The 21,302-nt window shown below is 39.7% G+C and overlaps 1 protein-coding gene across 1 annotated transcript in view; it reads left to right on the forward strand.

Annotated features, from left to right (window-relative positions):
- Nucleotides 1-5,988: 5,988 nt before the first annotated feature.
- Nucleotides 5,989-21,302, forward strand: part of RP2 (RP2 activator of ARL3 GTPase) — a 38,457-nt gene continuing 23,143 nt past the window's right edge. The window contains exons 1-2 of the mRNA XM_068532908.1: nucleotides 5,989-6,293; nucleotides 20,145-20,810. Of these exons, the coding sequence (XP_068389009.1) occupies nucleotides 6,192-6,293; nucleotides 20,145-20,810 (768 nt within the window). The 5' untranslated portion in view covers nucleotides 5,989-6,191. The remainder of the gene's footprint in view (nucleotides 6,294-20,144; nucleotides 20,811-21,302) is intronic.

Consider the following 21,302-nt stretch of genomic DNA (forward strand, 5'->3'; position numbering starts at 1 on the left):
TCAGTAGTTGTGGCATGTGGGCTCAGTAGTTGTGGCACGCTGGCTCTAGAGCGCAGGCTCAGTAGTTGTGGCGCACAGTTGCTCCGCGGCATGTGGGATCTTCCCAGACCAGGGCTCGAACCCGTGTCCCCTGCATTGGCAGGCGGATTCTTAACCACTGCGCCACCAGGGCCTTTTAATGCTGTTCTATAACACTGTCCAACAAGCCTGACTAAGGTTCAGCTGACTCTCTAAGGGAATGTTACTTGCTTGACATACAATTTATTATTGGTTAGTACTCAGATATTTTATAAGTCTGTGAAGTTAGAGATTAACTTATAGAAAACTGGTCCAGCGTGATGATTTTCTTTTCTGCTCATTAGAAAAGATCTCAAAGCTTATGGTTTTATTGCCCCTTAGGACATTAACCAGTTTTGTATCCACGGTAGCAATCTTATTTCAACATTCCTTTTTCTTCACTGACTATATAAAGCCCCACTTCTCATATCCTCTTTGAATCAACTTGTTGACATTTTGGCTTCCTCACTAATGAATTAAATCAATAATTTGATACTGGCTCATTGTCAATTTGTCTAGGAATTATGTTTTTAATATTTTGAAAATTATACCTCGGTAGTACCCTTTTCAAGCAAAGGTTATCAACTAGGAGGCAGTAGGGTAAGTAACTACAAAATAGAATGTTGTCATTGTTAAAATCAAAAGTTGGACAAGAGATGTAGGAACTGAGTTTATTTCTGCCAGCAGGGTAGCATGATACGACAGGCCTGATAAGAACTTACACTGTCTCAACAGGAAGTGTAAGCACCAGTTTTCTAAACAGTTTGAGAAAAAGAAAAATTTGCAATCATACTAATTTAAAATTAAAATACCAGGCCAACGTATAAATTTCAAGGTTCTAACTTATCTTTCTAATAGGAAAGTTTTAAAAAAGAGTTTGACCAAATTTGCACTTCTGGTCATCTGAATGTCTGGTTACCTAGTTGTCTCTGTGGATTGTTAACCGGTCAGTAAATTTGCTTTAGAAATTTTGTTCTTTGCATATCTGACTCCAGTAGCTCATTTTTTTATTGGTTTTCATCAGCCTGCACCTATGGGTTTCTCCGTTCCCGTTGAGGTTTTTCATAAATTGTGGCAGATCTGCAACATTGCCAGGAAAATATGGTCTTCCTAGTCCTTTGTCTGTATCATGTGCCGTCATGTATACATTCTGAAGCCAATTAGTATATGAAAAATATGTAGTATGTGTAAATTTAGATCCTGACTCCCCAAGAAGTAATATCCCTAATACTTTTGGACAAATGGCTTATAGTACAGCAAATGGAATGGAAACTTTAGGGCCCTCCATTTGCGTGGGTCCTGTACGTACCCCAAGAGGGGCCCTAGCAATTTTGTATTCATAATTTGTATTATTTTTCTTAGAAAGGGCCCAACCTAAATTGTATAAACTGCAAACCCTACAAATCCTGGATTTCTCTCTTTGAGTGAACTGTTGCTGATTAGATGCTATTCTTAGCACCACGAGAATTAGTGAATGAATGAAAGAAGTGCTAAAGAGATGTTTTCCTCCCTAATTCGTGCAGCTGGGTGTTTGTGGTGGGGAGGTGAGGAGGTGGGAATTGTACAAAACCCAGCAAAGAAGCTCTCAGGGAAGATTTTATCTAGAATGAGCCCTGACTTTTTTTACTTTTGTCAGGAACTGGGGGAGAGGGGGAAGGGTGAGTAGGAAAGAAATCCTACTCATAAAGGTCTCAGGGACTTTCAGGTCTGCTTAGGTGTTGGCCATCTATATGATATTAACCACTTCCTCATGTAAGATGTAGGAAATGTTATTAAATATGCTTTTACTAAAACTTTTGTCTTGTGGCATCAGTTTTCTTGCCCAAATCTTTCTTACTGACTATTTTGGAATTGTATACTATACAATTGTTGATGAGTAGCAATTTTGTGAGTTGGGATCTTCTCGATGTCAGATTGAGAGCTTATTTTTTTTAATCTACATGCATAGAGGAAACTAGGAAATAAAGTCTCTAACCTAGCTTGGGTGAAATGGGAAGTAGCTCTTTTATTAATAAAATCCCAAAGGTAAAAACAAATTTTATGAACTAGCACACTCTGATTAACTCAGAGGTTTTAGTTTTATCACAGTTTGTCCCTTTCCTGAAAAGTATTGAAATGAGTGTTTGGAAAATGGAAATTCCACTAGAAAAAGATTTTTTTAGTCTGGAAACTATTTTTTAAAGTAGTTTCCATTGGAACTGCTTTGCTGTAAAAGTTACTGGAATGACTTTTATTTTATGCTGCTAAAACCATTCACTTCTGAGACTCCTTTCTTGACTTTTCCACCCTCCCCATCCCCATTTGAGTTAAAAGTCTGTTTCCTCTGTTGTTCCTTTTCTGTACTAACTTCCAAATATTTTTTGCTTGGCTTACATTAAGAATTTTACCAACAACAGTGAACAAGATACCCTATGCTAAGAGCAGTCGGAAAAGTATACAGTCTTTATAACCTGATTACACACAATTTCTATGCTTTTAAAAAATCATTAGAACTGGTTGATAAGAGGGTGAAAGAAAATCGGTAAGAACTACCTAAAAGTTAAAGTATGAGAAGAGATGTTGGTTCAAAAATCTATTAAAAGAAAAAAGTTATCTGCTTGTACAATTTTTTTCAACCTCCCAATTCTCTTCTTCAGTACATATGTAATACTATTGACAGAACTGACTCCCGCTATGGTAGCCAGCCTCTGAGATGACACCCCAAAGATCTATGCCTTCCAGTATTCATGCATTTGTTTAGTTCCCTTCCTGAGGGAGTCAGGGCCAGCCCTGTGTGATTAATAGAATCCAGAGGAAGTGATGTGTGATTTCTGAAGTTACATCATAAGAGGCCTTGCAGCTTCTGCCTTGGTCTCATGGAACATTTATTCTTGGAGCCTTCAGTATGGTGTATGAAATATGACTAACTTAAGGCTACCTTGCTAGAGAGATCACATGGAGAGGCTCTGAGATTTCATGTAGAATGATTCAGCCATTTGAGTCATCCTGGCTGAGGCTTTGGATGCCGCATGAAACCAGAGTTGAGCTGTCCCCGCTGAGCCCTGCTTAAATTGCAGATTCATGAGGAAGATAAATAATCATTGTTTTAAGCCATTAAGTTTGTTACGCAGCAACGGATCATGGAAACACTCCTCTCCTCCCTTCTCCTTCACTTGCAAAGTGTTTCCTTAGGTGAGTGCAGAGTGAACAAGCCTGTGTCAGATCAACTCAAGAAAAGGGACTTTTCCAGCCGCTGTTGCTGGGGTACTTGGCTTATTCATGCTGTGAAGATATATGTTGTCAGGACTGTCTTCTGAGAGGTAACAATGTCACTTCTGTGGTCAAGAAACACAGGGGACCCAGACCACGTCTGGAGCCTGTGGCCAGGTGCAAACCCACAACCCAACTTTTTAATACAGATGAACATCTATCTGTTTGGCTGATCATGAAGGGCAGCTTTCTATAGAAAAGAAGTCACAGGAGTATAAGTAGGAGGAGGAATATAAACAGAAGGAGCGACCAATTTCTGTCTGGACTCTGCGGAGTTAGGGCTGCCAGCACATGTGCCCTTTCCAGGACCTGCTTCCCACTTGTGTTTGCAATATAGAACTCATCCTTGTGGCTGCAGCAATTAGACCAGGGGTGCACAGTTGACCGGTGGGTAACCATTCTATTGATTGGCCAGCAGTTTATCTGGTTATCTCCCTTGAGAATCTGAACTAAGATATGAAGAAATTGTAGTATGCACTTGGACAGAAAGGCCATGAGGAATCAGGGTGGGATGACTGTCTCAGCCATGTGTATATGCTTTTGGTCAGGGGTGATGGTGGGATGCGATTTAACAGAAAGGGGATTTTATCGTCACTTTTGTTTAAGGGTCCCTGAAAAGATCACTGTTGGATATAGATTTTGTTTTAGGTTTAAGTCTCTCATTAATGAATACTTCAAAACTACGAGAGTTTTAGGGATTGTTTCTCTAAAATTAGTTTTGTTGTTTGTTCATTAAGAGGAACAACATCACTGTGGGACAGAGCTCCATAGGCATCAGAAGGCCTAAGCAGGTACTTCTTTACTTCTTTCTTTCAGATGAATCAGAAAGGAACAAATTTAGGAAGAGGGAGCACTGGACAGCACAGGCTCTGGATTTTTTTTTTTTTAATTTTTATTTATTTATTTATTTTATTTATTTATGACTGTGTTGGGTCTTCGTTTCTGTACGAGGGCTTTCTCCAGTTGCGGCGAGCGGGGGCCACTCTTCATCGCGGTGCGCGGGCCTCTCACCATCGCGGCCTCTCTTGTTGCGGAGCACAGGCTCCAGTCGCGCAGGCTCAGCAGTTGTGGCTCACGGGCCTAATCGCTCCGCGGCATGTGGGATCTTCCCAGACCAGGGCTCGAGCCCGTGTCCCCTGCATTGGCAGGCAGATTCTCAACCGCTGCGCCACCAGGGAAGCCCCAGGCTCTGGATTTTTTTATAGAACCTGTCTAACCACTCTCATTGTGACCACAAGTTAGTCCCTTCACCGCTGTGGACCTCTGTTTCCTCCACTGTACTACGCAGCAATGGATCACAATTTTAACCTTCTATGAATATAAAACATCTAAGGGTCTTATCCAAAACATCCTCACATAGACTTTTCATCTCACTCTGAGGAAGAAAAAGTGTGCACCCGGTGAAGACTCTGTTGCTTAAGATCTGGAACTTCAATTTACAGTCATTTCTAATACTTGAGCACATGCACTTTTCTTCCTGATTGTGCAATAAAAGGCAGGAAGTGAAAAAGGGAACACTCTTAACGCTCGAGTTAAGTCAGAGGCTCATTTAGGACATACACTAGATGTGAATAAGTGTGGGAAAGCAGAAAGATAACCAAATTTGAGCCTAAACTAATCTGCATTTGGTGTCCGACCAAATGCCAAAATACTGTGCTCAGAGAATTAAACCAACAACTTACCTTTTCTATTACACAAGCAATACATGTGTATTGTAGTAACATTCAACCCAAGTATAGCAAATGCTAATATTTAGTATATATTTTTAAAAATATCTTCAGGCAAACCCTATACCATTTGCTGAGAACAGATCTGATAGTTTATATGGCAACGCTTGTGTCGTCCACCAGGCTATAAACTCCTGAGGAGAACTCCTTTACCATTACTCTTCCCCCCACCCCACCACCTCCGCCCCACTTTAGTCACTTTCTTTGGGAAAGAATAGGGAAAACTTGTAAATGTTTCCTTCACTAGTGTGCAAGCATTCATTCGACAAACGTTTTATTGAGCAACTAGTGTGGAGTTGAGCAAGGCTTGGGGGATTAAATAAAAGAAAAACACAGGGCTTTTGGTCTCAAGAAATTCACAGTTCCAATAAGGAGACGATACAAAAATAATTATTTTTCTAAGTTCTTCTTCAATTTTAGAGTCATTCGTGGAAATTCTAAGAAAGCACATAAGAGAGGGCAAGGAGGATCGGGAAGGTCTTTGGGGAAATTTCCCGAGGAGGTGACACTGGCCAGACGTCGGGCAAGGAGGGTCGGGGAATGGGTGACGAAGAGTGAGGCATGCGAATTTCATGGCCCGTCCTGCGTCAGCAGGAATTCTTGTTCCCTCACCAATTGCACCACAAAACTGAAGTCTAATGTTCAACTACGGAGCCCTCCCGCGTCTAGAACCTGGAAACTGAGAACCTAAGGCCAAAAGCCCTAGCTGCCGAGGCTGCACTCCCGGCAGCGGGACAACCCCTCTGAGTCCTAGGAGGGGCGGGGCAGGGTTGGGGGCGGGGTCGGCTGTGAGTGCATCTGGGCCGACCGGGCCCGCCCCTGGGGGCTGGCGCAGGAGCCGGGTGCGGAATGGCTGTGTGCGTAAGTCGGCCTCTCTTCATAGGCCGCACAGGGCTGCTCGCGGGACTTGGATTGGCTCCCCGGGCGCTGAGCGGTCATTGGCTGCGGTGGGTCGTCAAGGCGATTGAGAGGAAAAAGAGAAGGGGTTTGGGGCCTGGCCGGCGAACCGAGGCTGAGGGCGGTTGGGCGGTTCCGTGGGGCGGTGTCCGGAGAGCTGCGGGGCCCGGGCCCCAGGGGTTCACGCCACAACTCCAGAAGGTGTCTGAGCCAGCGCGCCGGCGAGGAGTAGCGGCTAGTGGGACCCCGCGGGCCGGGACCATGGGCTGCTTCTTCTCCAAGAGGCGGAAGGCTGAGAAGGAGTCGCAGCCGGAGGGCGAGGAGGAGCGGCCGAAGCAGTACAGCTGGGACCAGCGCGAGAAGGTAACCAAAGTCCCGTAGCGGCTGGTCTCAGCCTTCCCGAGCCGCTCGGCAAGGGTCCCCAGCGGCCGGGCAGCGCTGAGGGGGCGGACCCAGCAGCTGCCGCTCTTGCGCGCTCGCTCTCTCCCGCGAGTAGTTGAAGTCGGAGTGAATGACTTTTGGGGGAGCCGTGAAATTCAGCGTCAGAGAGGGCTCCACGGAGGGCGGTGCAGCGCTGGAAGGGGCCCTAGAGCTCATTGTCCAGGCAGATGGACCCTTCGGGCTTGCCCTCCTCTGTGCATCCTGCCCTCCGGTCCAAGGATGGACTCCAGGGAAGGAAGGAGAACCCGGAATGCCCCAAATCTCACATCTCGTTTCACTCGCAGCGCCGAGCGGGGTTTTGTCCAGTGCTCGAGTTACACATGGGACTGATCTCACCTCTTTCGCGGCTTGTGTTCTTTCTGTGGTTGTTTTCTCTTTTGTCTGCCCTAGCCAGTAAATCTCTTTGGTGCCTCCTGATATATTCCACTGCTGAATTTTCTCAATGACGAAGTGGACCGTTTGACATACAGCTTTGTATGACCTCCTCTTCCACTTACCCGAAAGGAATAATGAAAATGGAATCAGCCTTGGAATGTGTGTTAAGACCGTAAGGTGAAAATAACCAGCATAAGCCAGGCAATATTTTACTGTTGCTTTCATGAATGAAAATGCCCTTATTTTTGCTTTTCTATGTAGCCAGAAACGAAAAAGCTTTGAACACGTCCACTAGTCTTACACAAAGCGCACTTAGTCATAAATTTCATAATGCTTCCTCTTTCTACATAGTTCTCCATTTGTGTTTAATAAAATACTTTGATAGATCCATCAATTATTTTTCTCATCCAAACGAAAAGAAAGACTTTTAAATGAGTGTTATGAACAGTTAACTCCTTGCTTAATAAACATACCTGTATCCATGACTACTTTATAGTAAATGTCTTACTAATGTTTTGATTTCATAGACCATTCCACATGATTTCCAGTCCCCAGCAGAATGTATTCACATAAACTCGGATCTCCAAGTGTCAGATTTTAAAAATTGGACGCTTTTTACAGACTTCTCAGCCCCATCTTTCTGCCCCTGTTTCACAGGGTTGCATGGTCTGTTTATTAATTCTCTTTTATCCATACTTGATAGCAGCATTTTATAATGTAAGAGTGGAAAATACTATATTTTCTGTCTGAAAACAACCCCTTTAAAAAATCTTCTGGACTATTAGAGAAAGAATTACCAGCTTACATTTTGAGACAGTGGAGATACCACATTTCCCAACATTGCTTTTTCTTTTGGGAATTTTTTCTTTTTCTTCTGGAATTACTAAGAATTCACTCTAGGGTACCTCTAATTTATGATAGCCTGCTAAATTTTATGTGATTTTAAAGATTTTTTTCTAGCTCCTTACCTCTCATGAGGTCAGTATGGGTAGTGTGCAAATGTTCTGTATTAGTCCAGTGATACTTTTACTGAGTTTAGCATGGTCTTGCTTGCTCCTAGAAGATTTTAATTGTACCTTAAAAGGAATGGGATGCAAATGCAGCCCAGAGAACATAAATGAGATACGTTGGATGTATATTAACAGAATGGTTTGTATTAAAAGTTTAGGTCTCTATAATGTGATCATGGACTATAACAGAAACAATTTTAAAGTTATATCAGACAATTACCATTCAACTTGTAAGACTTAGCTGTAAAAAGAAAGTGCAAAAAAAAAAAAGTGCACTGCCTGAAAAGTTTCCTTGCAACTTGGAAAAGTGGTGTTTAGATTTTTCCTTAGGTTGTGTAATCAGAGTATCTTTATTGAGAGGCACCCTCTGGGTTTTGGGTTTTGACTTGTGTAATTGGGTCAGTCTTAGGGGACCGAAGCTAGAAGAAATTGTCTCAATTAGAAAGAATGTTTGGGGACTCAGTGTTGTCATGACAACTGGTATACTGTAATCAACAGCGTAAGAAGCTCATTTTCTATTGCTGACTTGGAAAAAAAAAGTTTATTGTACAATTACTACATTGACATGATGAGAAATATTTTTGGATTGTAAGATCTGTGTTTAAATCATTTGGAAGGAAATGCTTTTATCCTTGTTATCTGTATGCTGCCTCCCATAGCTAGGCAAATTATTCAATATATATGTTCTCAAACACCAAGGGAAACTCAAAATTATAAGAATTATTTTCCCTGCCCTTGAAGAGCTGACTGGCTTTTTTGAGTTAAAACAGGAAATATTTAAGTATCAAGGGAAGATGAGTAGTACAGAAAAGTAGCTTTCATTTTCTAGTTATTCATACCAATACTCTTTCTAGACAATAGAAATGATGGCATAGGTATGAAAATTGTGATTTTGAGTATGGACAACACATCTTGTGTCCATTCAGGTTCCTCAGTTATAAAATCAAACCTGGTAAAAATTTCTCTACTGTTTAATAAGGTAAAGGTCTGTCCTGAGAAAGAGGGTTAGATAGTACTGGTCACCTCTGAGGATAGAACTTGGGCCAGAGATTGGGCAGGACAGAACCAGTCTTAGTATAAGGCAGATCATAATTCCCAGAGTTGTTCTTCAGTGGAAAGGGTGGCTTTGTGAAGAACTGATCTCCATGTTGGTCAAAACATTCAGGCACAGGTTGGATGGAGACCTACTAGAAAGAAGTGTCTGCATTGAGTAGGGGGCTAGATGCTGTTTTTAGCCTTTTAAGTACGTGAGGTATTCTAGTTATCCATTGTTGCATACCAAACCACCCCAAAACTTAATGGCATAGAATAATGGCAAGTACTTATTTTGTTCACAACTCTGCAATTTGTGTAGGGCTTAGCCGGGTTGGCTCTTTGCTTTATCTGGCATCAGCTGCAGCAGCTTGACTGGGGGTTGGAGGATCTGCTTTCAATATGACTTAATCACAGAGCTGGCTGGCAAGTTGATGCTGGCTTTTGGCTGGAAGCTCAGCTGGGGCTAAGGGCCAGAGGCCTCTTCCTGTAGCCTGGGCTTCCCCACGGCGTGATGGCTAGGTTCCCAGGGCAAGTGTCCTAAGAGAGACTGGCAGAAGCTGCATGGCTTTTTCTAACTAGGCTCTTAAGTGATGTAGCATTACTTCTGCTATGTTTTGTTGGTTGAGGCAATCACAGATGTCCACCTGCGTCCAAGGGGAGGGGATCTCTTGATGGGAGAAGTGTCAAACTTGTCGACATGTTTTAAATCCTTTACATAAAGTTTTTGCTGCTTAAAGGAAGTAACTAGTTCTTTGTTTATTCATTTTAAAATAGCTTTATTGAGATAAATTCATATGCCATACAGTTTACTAATTTAAAGTGTACAATTCAATAGTTTCAGCAAGTCCACAGGGCTATGTTACTATCACTATGATCTAATTTTAGAACATTTTTGTCCCTCACAAAAGAAACCCAGGTCCATAAGTAGTTACTCCTCACTCCTCCTAGCCCCTAGAAACTACAGTTTTACTTTCTATCTCTATAGATTTGCTTATTTAGGACATTTGTCAGTGGAATCATACAATATGTGGTCTTTTGTTACTTTCACTTAGCATGTTTTTGAGATTCATCCATATTATAGCATATATCAGTAGTTTATTCCTTTTTATTGCTGAATGACATTAACAGAGTAGATATTTTATTTCATTTTATTTATAAATCAATTTTATTTATTTTACTGTCCGTTTTGTTTATCCATTCATTAGTTGATGGACATTCGGCTTTTCATTGTTTCCACTTTTTGGCCATTACAAATAATGCTGCTATGAATATTTGTGTACAAGCTTTTGTATAGACATATGTTTTAATTTCTTTTCGATATATACTTAGGAGTGGAATTCCTGGGTCATATAGTAACTCTATGGTTAACTTTGTGAGAATCTGCCAAACTGTTTTTCAAAGTGTCTGCACCATTTACATTTTCACCAGCAGTGTATGGGGGTTCCAGTTTCTTCACTCATATAAAGTGGGAAAAGGGGAAAAGCGCATGGAGTGGAAAGTGTATGGGACTGGGGTTTTAATTTGCATTCTGCCCTGTACTGTATCTCACTGGCAAGTCATTTAGCTTTTCCAGCCCTCAATTTCCTAAGATCCCTTCCAGTTCTTTAATTCTTTGAGCATCTTAAGAGAAGAGGTAAGCATCGTTAGAAGCATTCAGGCAAATCTGAATGAACAGAGAGAATGTGACAGGATGTACAATTAGATTAAAAATCAATTAGATGATATGAAAAATCCTTTCTAATCCTAAAATTTCATAATTCTATTTTGTGGTTATATATTTAGCAACATGGTGTGTTATATAAGTGTAATACTTCACCTTCTCTTGTCATCAATGTATATAAGATCAAGGTACTGGTATTTGTTATTTTCACTCATGAAATTACCTTTCAGCTACATAACTATGTTGCCTTGAAAGTGACTTAACAATGTGTAAGTTTTAAATAATTTATTTTAATTGAAGTGTAATTTACATAACGTAAAATTTACCCTTTTAAAGTGTACAGTTCTGTGAGTTTTGACAGACAAATACAGTCATGTAACTATCACCATAATCAAGATATAGAACAGTACCATCATTCCCCCCAAATTTCCTCATGCTCCTTTGTAGTCAACTCTGCCTCCAGCCTCTGATCTGTTTTTTATCCCTATAGTTTTATCTTTTTGAGAATGTCTTATAAATGGAATCATGTAGTAGGTAACCTTTTGAGTCTGGCTTCTTTCACTTAGCATGACACATTTAAGGTTCATCCATGTTGTTGCATGTATCAGGAGTTCCTTTTTATTGCTGAGTAGTAGTCCATTTTATGGATTTACCACATTTGTTTATCCATTCACCAGTTGAAGGACATTTAGGTTGTTTACAAATTCTGATAATTATGAATAAAACTACCATAAACATTTGCCTACAGGTTTTTGAATAAGCATAAGCTTTCATTTCACTTGAGTGAATACCTAGGAGTAGGATTTCTGAGTCATATGGAAATTGTATATTAAACTTTATAAGAAACTGCCAAACCCTTTTCCAAAGCAGCTGTGCTATTTGCATTCCCGTCAGTAATGTATGAGAAATCCAGTTTCTCTGCATCCTCACCAGCACTTGGTATGGTCAGTTTTTAAAAATTTTTTAGCCATTCTAATAGGAGTGTAGTGGTATTGCATTGTGGCTTAATTTGCATTTCCCTAATGACTAATTGTTTGTGGAGCATTTTTCCATGTACTTATTTGCCATCTGTATATTTTCTTTGGTGAAGTGTTTATTAAAACCTTTTGCCCATTTTTTTTACTGGGTTATTTGTTTTCTTATTATTGAGTTTTGAGAGTTTTTTATATATCCTGGATACAAGTCCCTTGTCATGTGTGTCTTGCAAATACTTTTTTCCCAAATAATGACTTGCCTTCTCTTAATAGTGTCTTTTTTTTTTAAAGATTCACATTTTATTTATTGTTTTTTTGCTACGCAGCGTGCGGGATCTTAGTTCCCCAACCAGGGATCGAACCCACACCCCCTGCAGTGGAAACTCGGAGTCTTAACCACTGGACCGCCAGGGAAGTCCCTTAATAGTGTCTTTTGAAGAACAAAAGTTTTCAAAATTTAGATAAAAGCCCAATTTTCAGTTTTTTCTTTTATGGATCATGTTTTTGGTTTCACATCTAGGAAATCTTTGCCTAACCAAGATTACAAACGTTTTCTATTCTGTTTTCTTCTAGAAGTTTTAGAGTTTTTGGTTTTATATTTAGGTTCTATGATCCATTTTGAGTTAATTGTTAAATATGATACAAGGTATGGGAGATTCTTTATATTTTTACATATAGATGTCTAATTGTTCCAGCACCATTTGTTGAAAAGATTATCCTTTCTCTATTGAATTGCCTTTGCACCTTTGTCAATATATACATAAGTCTGTTTTTAAATTCTATTCTGTTCCATTGATTTATTCACCTAGTAAACATTGGTTTCTGTTTGAATATGGTTGAATACGAAGAAGCAGCCAAGAGAATGTACTTAGGAGCCAGACTGCCTAGGTCTGAGACTCAGCTCAAGTATTTACTGTGTGACCTTGGGTAAGTTATTTAGCCTCTGGGTGCCTCAATTTTCTCATCTGTAAAATAGAGATAATTATAGTATACAACCCTCATAGGGGTTTTTATGAGGATTGAGTGAATGATTATAAAGCACTTAGAATGGTGCCTGGTGCCTATATAGTGCTCCTTCTACTCCTGAGTCTTATTTTGAACTTCTACCCAGACCAGATTTCCATTAAAACTAACAAATGCCATTATTTCATCTCAGATTATCACTATGGAAGTTTAACCGTGGAGGTGAATTTTAATGAAAAATTTGCATAACTGCTCAGTGAAAGAATAAGATGTTCACTTTTGTTTTCTGTTAGGAAAATAATACTTACCTTAGTTTTTTAGCTATATCAGGTGAATTCCAACTCCTGAAATGTTTCTTTGATTTTTGAGAGTATATCCACTACCTTTCAAGCATTGTAGTTAGAAATATGACCTAAACTAAGCTCACTTCATAAGTGATTCTTGTGAAAAAGTAGTTAAAAAACTTCACCTTTCATGTTTGTGATTTTGGTCACTTTGAGAACTAGTAACTTTTGCAAAATTATTATGGTACTAAGCTTCAAGTTTTTTATTATCACGTTTTGTTTTGAAGAGCTTTCAGGAATTGTTGAGAAAGTAAGTACAGCAACGTAAATCCTAAGTTTCTCCTTTGTAGATCATAATGATAGTCCAAATAATTTTATACTCTAGAACTCTTTAGCTATAGGATTAATTTCACCCAGTGAACTACGAGAACTGAGGTGTCTAGATAAAATATGTAGAGTAGTAAATCACATTTAACTCCTCAGCATTGGCAGCAGTTATGGACTGATTGTTTGTGGTTCCCCACCACACACCCCCAGCCGCCTCCAAATTCATATGTTGAAACCGTAACTCCCAGTGTGGTTCTGTTTGGAGATGGGGCCTGTAAGGAAGTAATTAAGGTTAAATGAGGTCATGACGATGGGGCCTTGATCTGATAGGATTAGTGTCCTTATATGAAGAGGCATCAGAAAGCTTGCCATGCACCCACCCAGGAAAGACCATGTGAGGATAATTCAAGAAGGCAACCATCTGCAGGATAAGAAGAGAGGTCTCACCAGAAGCCAACCACAATGGCACCTTGATTTTGTACTTCCCAGCCTCTAGAACTGTGAGAAATAAATTTCTGTTGTTTCAGCTACCCAGTCTGTATTATTTTGTTATGGCAGCCAGTCTTGGTCTGCTCAGGCCATTGTAACAAGATACCATAGACTGGGTGGCTTAAACAACAGAAATTTATTTCTCACAGTTCTGGAGGCTCGGAAGTCCAAGATCAAGGTACCAACAGATCCAGTGTCTGGTGTCAGAGATAAATACAGCTGGACATTAGTTAAAGCAGTGAAAACAGATTTTGTTCAGTAACTACTGACGGGGGAAGGAGCTGAGCTCCATTCTGATTTGTGCAGAGGTGACTTAAGCCATTGAAGGAAGAATGAGGGAACGGGGAGAGCAGGGACTCAGTAGAGTCAGAGAAGTGAAAAATTACAAAGTTGGTCCGTGTAAATAAGATTAGGCCAGCCGTGTTAGCTGGCAGTTTTAGAAGTTAGGATCTTATCCTCCCACAGAGACTGGTAAACAGAGGCCCTATCCTTCCTAATAATTACATTTCATAGGAATGGATCTCAGGTCCTTGAGAAGGACACTTCTCATTAGTAAGAGATACAGTCACAGTTGTAAGCCCTTTTTAGTAAATGCTTTAAGAAAGGGAGGTCAGTGGCCTATCATCAGATGTTGGCTAGAACAAATAGTAAAATTTCCTGTGGAGTTGAGCTTCCTCAGGCAGGCATTTTAATGGGGACCTGGGGTCATTCTAGGGACAAAGCCTTGTGCTAGTAGAAGCCATGCTAGAGTTTGGTCAAGTCTGTTAGTGCAGGGATTTGGACGGACTTGCAGTGTGCCAAGAGTTCTGCAGTTCTTACTGGGGAAAGCCTGCTTCCTGCTTGTAGTCAGCCGCCTTCTTGCTATGTGCTCACGTGGCCTTTCCTCGGTGCCTGCCTGCATGGAGGGAGAGAGAGATCTCTTCTTATAAGGACACTAATCCCATCGTGAGGGCCCCTCCCTCACGACCTCATCTAAATCTAATTACCTCCAAATACCATCACATTGGGGGGTTAGAGCTTCAACATATGAATTTTGAGAGGACACAAACATTCAGTCCATAACACAGCCCAAGCAGACTAAGACAGCAGCCCAGTAATTTTAAAGTTAAGAATAGATTTTCTTTCTGCATTTGCAACAAGTCTCAACTACAACTACTAATATAGTACTAATTATAATATATTATAATTAATATAGTTGAAATTTCTGTTTAATACTGTACATTTATAATATATATCATTTCCCATGCCAAAAAAATTAGCTGAATTCCTTTAAGTAAGAAGTATTAACTTTTATTTTTTCTCTTTATCCAAACAGTGGTTTGTTTCCTATTTAATTCTGAGATAAATATGCTTGCAAACTTTTGAACTTGCTGTCTGTGTCTTAGGCAAAGATAATTTGGCCAGAATCTTGAAGCCCAAATCAATTCTCCAGGAAAATACGCACAAAATTTTACATAAAAGTTTTAAGGAGTTTCTGGTACAGTGAGAGAAACCATAAACTGAAGCTTGAAGATTCCCCTTGCTCATTGAGTTTGAGGCCTTGGTAGAGACAGGCCAACTCCTGGACTCCTTTTCAAAAAAACCTATTGGTGGCACTCTAGATCATCTCAGTCCCACTGTGGGAGGTAGACTGGTGCTGAGAAGACAAGCTGAAGAAGACCAGAGAACGTTTTTTATCCTCCTTAAGGCCTAAAGCAGAACCAACTTAAACCCCTCTTGCATGTTCCTGACTAGATCAAGATCCCATTAGCCTACTCCATGACCACATTCCCATCCCCTTCCACTGGCTCTACCAAGTAGAAGGCAGCCTCAGCCTCCTTTTACTGCAGGTAGGGACAGAAGAGTATGTAAAATGGAGAGACCCAGGACTGACATTAAAAGGAGTGCCTCTGCCTGGCTTTGTGTATAATTATCTTCCTACTCAGAAGTTGGCCAACTTGAACAGTGACCTAAGTGAATGTCCCTAAAAATACATTTCAGAGTCTGTCTTCTTTGGGGATGAAGTAGAGAGATGGGGTGTGGAGAAGTGTATGATCATCAATCTCAGTTACCCTTCATATTTGTTTATTTAAGAGATACCTGGAGACCACCTACTTCTGGTTATACTCTGAGGTAATGAAGATTAAGTAGTTAAAATGGATTCAATAATTATGTGTGCAGGGCCTCTGTGGTGCCAGGCACTTTTCTAAGTCTGGGGAAAACGGGTGAACAAAACAGATAATCCCTTCACTCATGTAGTTTATGTTCTAATGGAGGGCAGCAGGGAGACTGACAATAAATACAGTTCATATATAGTGTGTTAAAAAGAAGCTAAGTGCTTTGGAGAAAAATAAAGATGGGTAAAGAGGTAATATTATTGGAGGAGGTGTTTCTGTTTTAAATAGATTGGTTACAGGATTCAAGCCCAAAGTTTTAGATACATAAGGGGATGTAGATTGGTATTTAATGTAATGTAGGTACTCAGAAAAAGGAGAGTAGGCTTCTGGTTGAGGGAACTGGAAAGCGTCACAAGAAAAGTGTGACAGGTGGGCAAGTAGAAGAACTAGGAGAGAGCCTTCTGGGCAAAGGAGAATCAGAGGGCATAGACAAGTTACAGCAAGTGCGTCAGATCTACTGAAGAATAAAGTTCCCATAGGAGGGTGATAGGAGTTAGGACTAAAATGTGAGTTGATATCACATAGTAGTTAGTGACTTACGTTGAAAGGTTTTCTAATAATGAACCATTTTTACACAACCAGAGACAAATCCAACTTGGTTGTGGTGCTTTCTCGTCTTATAGGATTGATTTAATTGACAATTTTTTAGAAACATCTATAGGCATGAGTGAAATGGACCTAAAATTTTCTTTTGTTATGTCTTTGTTTTTCTTATTTCTTGCTGGACAGACTAGTAGCATGAATTAGGACTGTTGCTTCTTTTTCTATTGTCTTTAAAGGTTTGCATAAAACTGGGATGAATAAAACTAGAATCTGCTTATAAAACCATCAGGGCCTGGTGTTTTCTTTGTGGGAACACTTTAGCCACTGCTTCTATTTCTTTAGTAGTAATAGCTTTTTATTTAAGCTTTTAACTTCTCAAATTCGCTGTGGTAAGTTATTTTTTAAGAGATGCATTCATTTCATGGACAAAATGTTTTTTAAATTGTTGGTATATAGTTGTTGTTATTCTCTTTTTAACCTCTACTTTATTTATAATTATACGCCCCTTTCATTCATACTGTTTTTGTTCTTATTCTCTTGATCATCCATGCCAGAAGTTTGCCTAATTTTTGGTTTTGTTTTTTTGTTTGTTTGTTTTTTTGTTTTGGCCATGCTGCGCAGCTAGCGGGATCTTAGTTCCCCGACCAGGGATTGAACCCATGCCCCCTGCAATGGAAGCGTGGAGCCCTAACCACTGGACCACCAGGGAATTCCCAATTTTTAGTTTTTTCCCCCCAAAAAAAAACCTATTTGGGGCTTTGCTGATGTTTTCTATTGTATATTTGATTTCTAAATCATTAATCTCTCCATTATTTTTATCTTTTTTCCTTCTACTACAGAAAGTAGGTTTATTCTACTATTTATTGTCTAATTTCTTAAGATGGACATTTAACTCATTAATTTGAGAGTTTTTATTGTAGCTATTTAAGCACCATTTTTGCTGCATTCCATAGCTGGTGTTTTAACATTTAATCCTAAGTATTTTTAGGTTTTGATTATGATTTCTTTAATCCTTGAGTTATTTAGCAGTGTGTTTTTTAAATTTTCAAATAGGCAAAGATTTTTTAAAGTATCTTTTGTTATTAACTTCTAATTTAATTGCATCTTGGTCACATATAATAGCCTGTAAGTTATCTATTATTTAAAATTTGTTGAGGCTTTCTTTATGATCTAGTACTAGTACATGATTTTTTAAAAAATCCTTCAATGTGTGCTTGAGAAAAAATGTGAGTATACTCTACTAGTTGGGTGCAGAACTCAAACTTATTCATTGTGTGGTTTGGATCTCCTAGATCCTTGTTGATTTTTTTTTTTTTTTTGGTTCATTTGACCAATCAGTACTTGAGAAGCAGCATTAGAAGACACTCCTTAGATTTTAACTTGCCAGTTCTGAGGATCTGGAGAGGTCCTGAACCACTGTCAGAGTTCATCCCCACCCATTTTTCTCAGCTCTTCACCAGCACAGGGTTTCTGCCCTGCCCTGAATTTGCTCCCAGGGAAATCTGGACCAGAGGTCTGAGTCCTAGCAGGTGTAGGGGAAGCATTGTTGTCTCAAGATTTGGGAAGGGGAGAAGCAAGAGAAGAAATCTGAGTTTCCTTTTCTGTTTTCTGTTCCCACACCCACCACAGGGGTGTCTCATAGTTTCCCCTTTTCTTGGTGTTTTTCTTGCTTGGTCCATTTGAGATAGATCTTGGATAACTGGGAGCCAGCAACTATGCTAGTTCAGTATCTTGATAGAGACCAAACTGGAACACTGTACCTTTATATATGTGTGTCACCTGTAAAATCCTAGAAATGGAATCGCTTGAACACCTCTTCCCACATTAAACCTGTGCTGCCTCTTATATTTTCTTTTTCTTTTCTTTTTTTTTTTTGGTGTGTGGCACTACCAACATCCAATCACATAAACCAGAGCAGTGTTTCTTCAAACCTGTGGGTGGGATAATAGAAAATATTTGGGGTTTAACACAAATTAAGGGTAAGTATTATTTTGTGAAACTTTTCTTTCATTGGTATGTGTACATGTACAAATACTCATAAGTACGTGTACTGGGCTGTGCTGGAGAATGTACTAATGTGAATTGTAGTCAAAAAGGTTGAAAAATACTGGACTAGAGAACTAGGAATCATTTTTGACCCATCCTTCTGCCTTACCTCCTACAGCCATTGAATTACTAAATCGGCTGATTCTCCTTCCTCAGTATTTCTCAAATTCATTCCATCTTCCTCTTCCCTGCTAACCACTGCTCTAGTTCCAGCCCTTTCTGGATGACTGCAGCCACCTCTCCGATCCACACGCCACTTGTCCTTATTCTTACCAGAATAATCTTCCTAAAATGTAAATTTTGCTTATTTAAATCATTCTGTGGTACCCCTTTGTCCACGGAGAACTTCCAAGCTTCATAATATGGCCCCTGCCTACCTCTCCAGCTTCATTTGCTCCCATTGCAGTATCACTGGTAACGCCAGACCATGTTCACTTTTCCTCACACTCCCTGAAGAGTTTTCTTTTGTTTCATTCTTTCACTTTTGCCTGATATGGGAAGGGAGGATCCTTTACTCCTACCCCTTTTACCTGGTGAACTTCAGCTTATTCATTCTCACTTTGCACAGGAAGTCTTACACCCCTACCTCCCCTGAGCCTTGTGTCCCTCCTCTGTATTTCCAGAATATTCTGAGCATCTCTCATTACACAGCCAGGTTGTTTTAAAATCATTTGTTTAGGTTAGTGTTCACTTCTTTTATGGAAAGAGTTGGTCATATTCATTTTGGTGCTTAAAACAATGTCTGGCTCCTATTGGGTGTTCAGATGGCCGAATGGTTGAATGAAGATCTAGAAAGTTAAAGTGCCTTTTTCATTCATGTTGCTCATAGGTGACAAAATTGAGACTAGAAAACAGGTGCCTCTTTTATTGCCTCATGCTACAGACCAATACTACTTCTAGTACATTGTGTAAAACTGATGAGTACAACATTTATTGTGTAATACTGAATAAGTCACTTTAAGCTAATTTGCTAATGATTAAGATGATTAAATTATCCTTTGTAAATAATCAAGTTTTTGTGTACCGTACCTATGGGAGCCTGTTTCTGGTACATGAATAGTTTTGTATGAAATTTAATATTCACGAAGAGGTTAAGACAGTGCAAGTAGATTTAAAAGTAATTTAGAAAAATCAAAATGGTCTTTTAATGACTATATTTTGAGAGGTCAGCTAAAATTTTAAAAATAATGAGACAGATTCCAGGCACACTGTTTAAAAGATTCTGTGAGCTTTAGTTTAAAATGCCTAAAGATGGAAATGGTAAAATTTGGAAAATTTACATTGTAGGAGTAGCTCAGTAAATGTTTCAATCAAATTTGTAGATGCAAATTCTGACATATAGTGATTCTTCGGCTTTCAGGTGCTTCCATTTTCTGTAGCATATTGCAGAAATCAGTCAGGGTTTAGAAACTAAGACCCAGGCATCAATTTATGGAAAGATAGAGAAACATATTCCAATCTGGGTGTATTTCCAAGTTCAGAAGTTTTAAAGACGCAGAAGTTTTTTAAAAGTGAAGCATCAGAAAAAGAAAAGGCTCAAAGCTGAAATAATCCTTAATATCATCCAGTATGCTGTGTGTATGTATGAGAATTTCCCCAATTGTTTCCAAAAAGTACTTTTACAGTTGAGATGTTAAAACAGGATCCAACAATGTCCACACATCATTTGGTTGGTATGTCCTGAGTCTTTCTTTATCTATAACAGTTTCCTCTCCCTTTCTTCCCCCCATGCCTTTAATGTATTTATTAAAAAAAAGTTTTTTGTCCTGCTCATTTTCTTATTATGTCGCAAAGTCAGTAAGAGTTGGAACATATTATTTTAGCAATAAAAATCGTTCCTGACTCCCAATAGACAATTAATGTTTGCTGAATAATGTCAATAATACTCAAGGTCTGTGTTTGTTCCTGCAGGTTGATCCGAAAGACTACATGTTCAGTGGACTGAAGGATGAAACAGTAGGTCGCTTACCTGGGAAAGTGGCAGGACAACAGTTTCTCATTCAAGACTGTGAGAACTGTAACATCTATATTTTTGATCACTCTGCTACAGTTACTATTGATGACTGTACTAACTGTGTCATTTTTCTGGGACCGGTGAAAGGCAGTGTGTTTTTCCGGAATTGCAGAGATTGCAAGAGCGCATTAGCCTGCCAACAGTTTCGTGTGCGGGATTGTAGAAAGCTGGAAGTCTTTTTGTGCTGTGCCACTCAGCCCATTATTGAGTCTTCCACGAATATCAAGTTTGGCTGTTTTCAGTGGTACTACCCCGAATTAGCTTTCCAGTTCAAAGATGCAGGGCTCAGTATATTCAATAATACCTGGAGTAACATTCATGACTTTACACCTGTGTCAGGAGAACTCAATTGGAGCCTTCTTCCAGAAGATGCTGTCATTCAGGACCATGTTCCTCTACCTACCACCGAAGAGCTCAAAGCTGTCCGCCTTTCCACAGAAGCCAGTAGAAGTATCGTTCCAGTGTCCCGGGGTCAGAGACAGAAGAACAGTGATGAGTCATGCTTAGTGGTATTATTTGCTGGTGATTATACTATCGCAAATGCCAGGAAACTAATTGATGAGGTAAGGAGAAGAGAGAGAAGAGAAACAGACATACACCTGCATAGAAACACACCACTTTCTGGAGAGCGTCCATTCTTTTCAAATTGGCTATTAGAAATACAGGCAATCCTTAAATTATAGTCCTCTGCCCCCTACGGATTTATCTGTAAGCTAGTTGCTTAGGCCTCAAATACTTTCCCAAAGAAACTTTTTAAGAACAATTCAATTCAGGAAGCATCTGTTAAGCACTCATTATGTGCAGGTTACTCTGTCGCCATCTTTCATTGATTATAGGATGCACCTTTGTTTTCCACAGTTTTGCTTCTCTGAAATGCATCTTACAGTTGATGGCAGTTTAGAGCTGATGAAATATATGCTGGGAGTGGAGATAAATAGACAAAATTCTCTGCCCTCAAAGAACTTCCATTCTTTATCATAACTGATTTCCGTGGGAGCTCACAAAAGTAGTACTGCAAAGTAAAGGATGACCTTTTATAATTATTTAGTGGGGAG

This window comes from Eschrichtius robustus, chromosome X (assembly GCF_028021215.1).
Source record: "Eschrichtius robustus isolate mEscRob2 chromosome X, mEscRob2.pri, whole genome shotgun sequence".
In the NCBI taxonomy this organism is placed as follows: Eukaryota; Metazoa; Chordata; class Mammalia; order Artiodactyla; family Eschrichtiidae; genus Eschrichtius; species Eschrichtius robustus.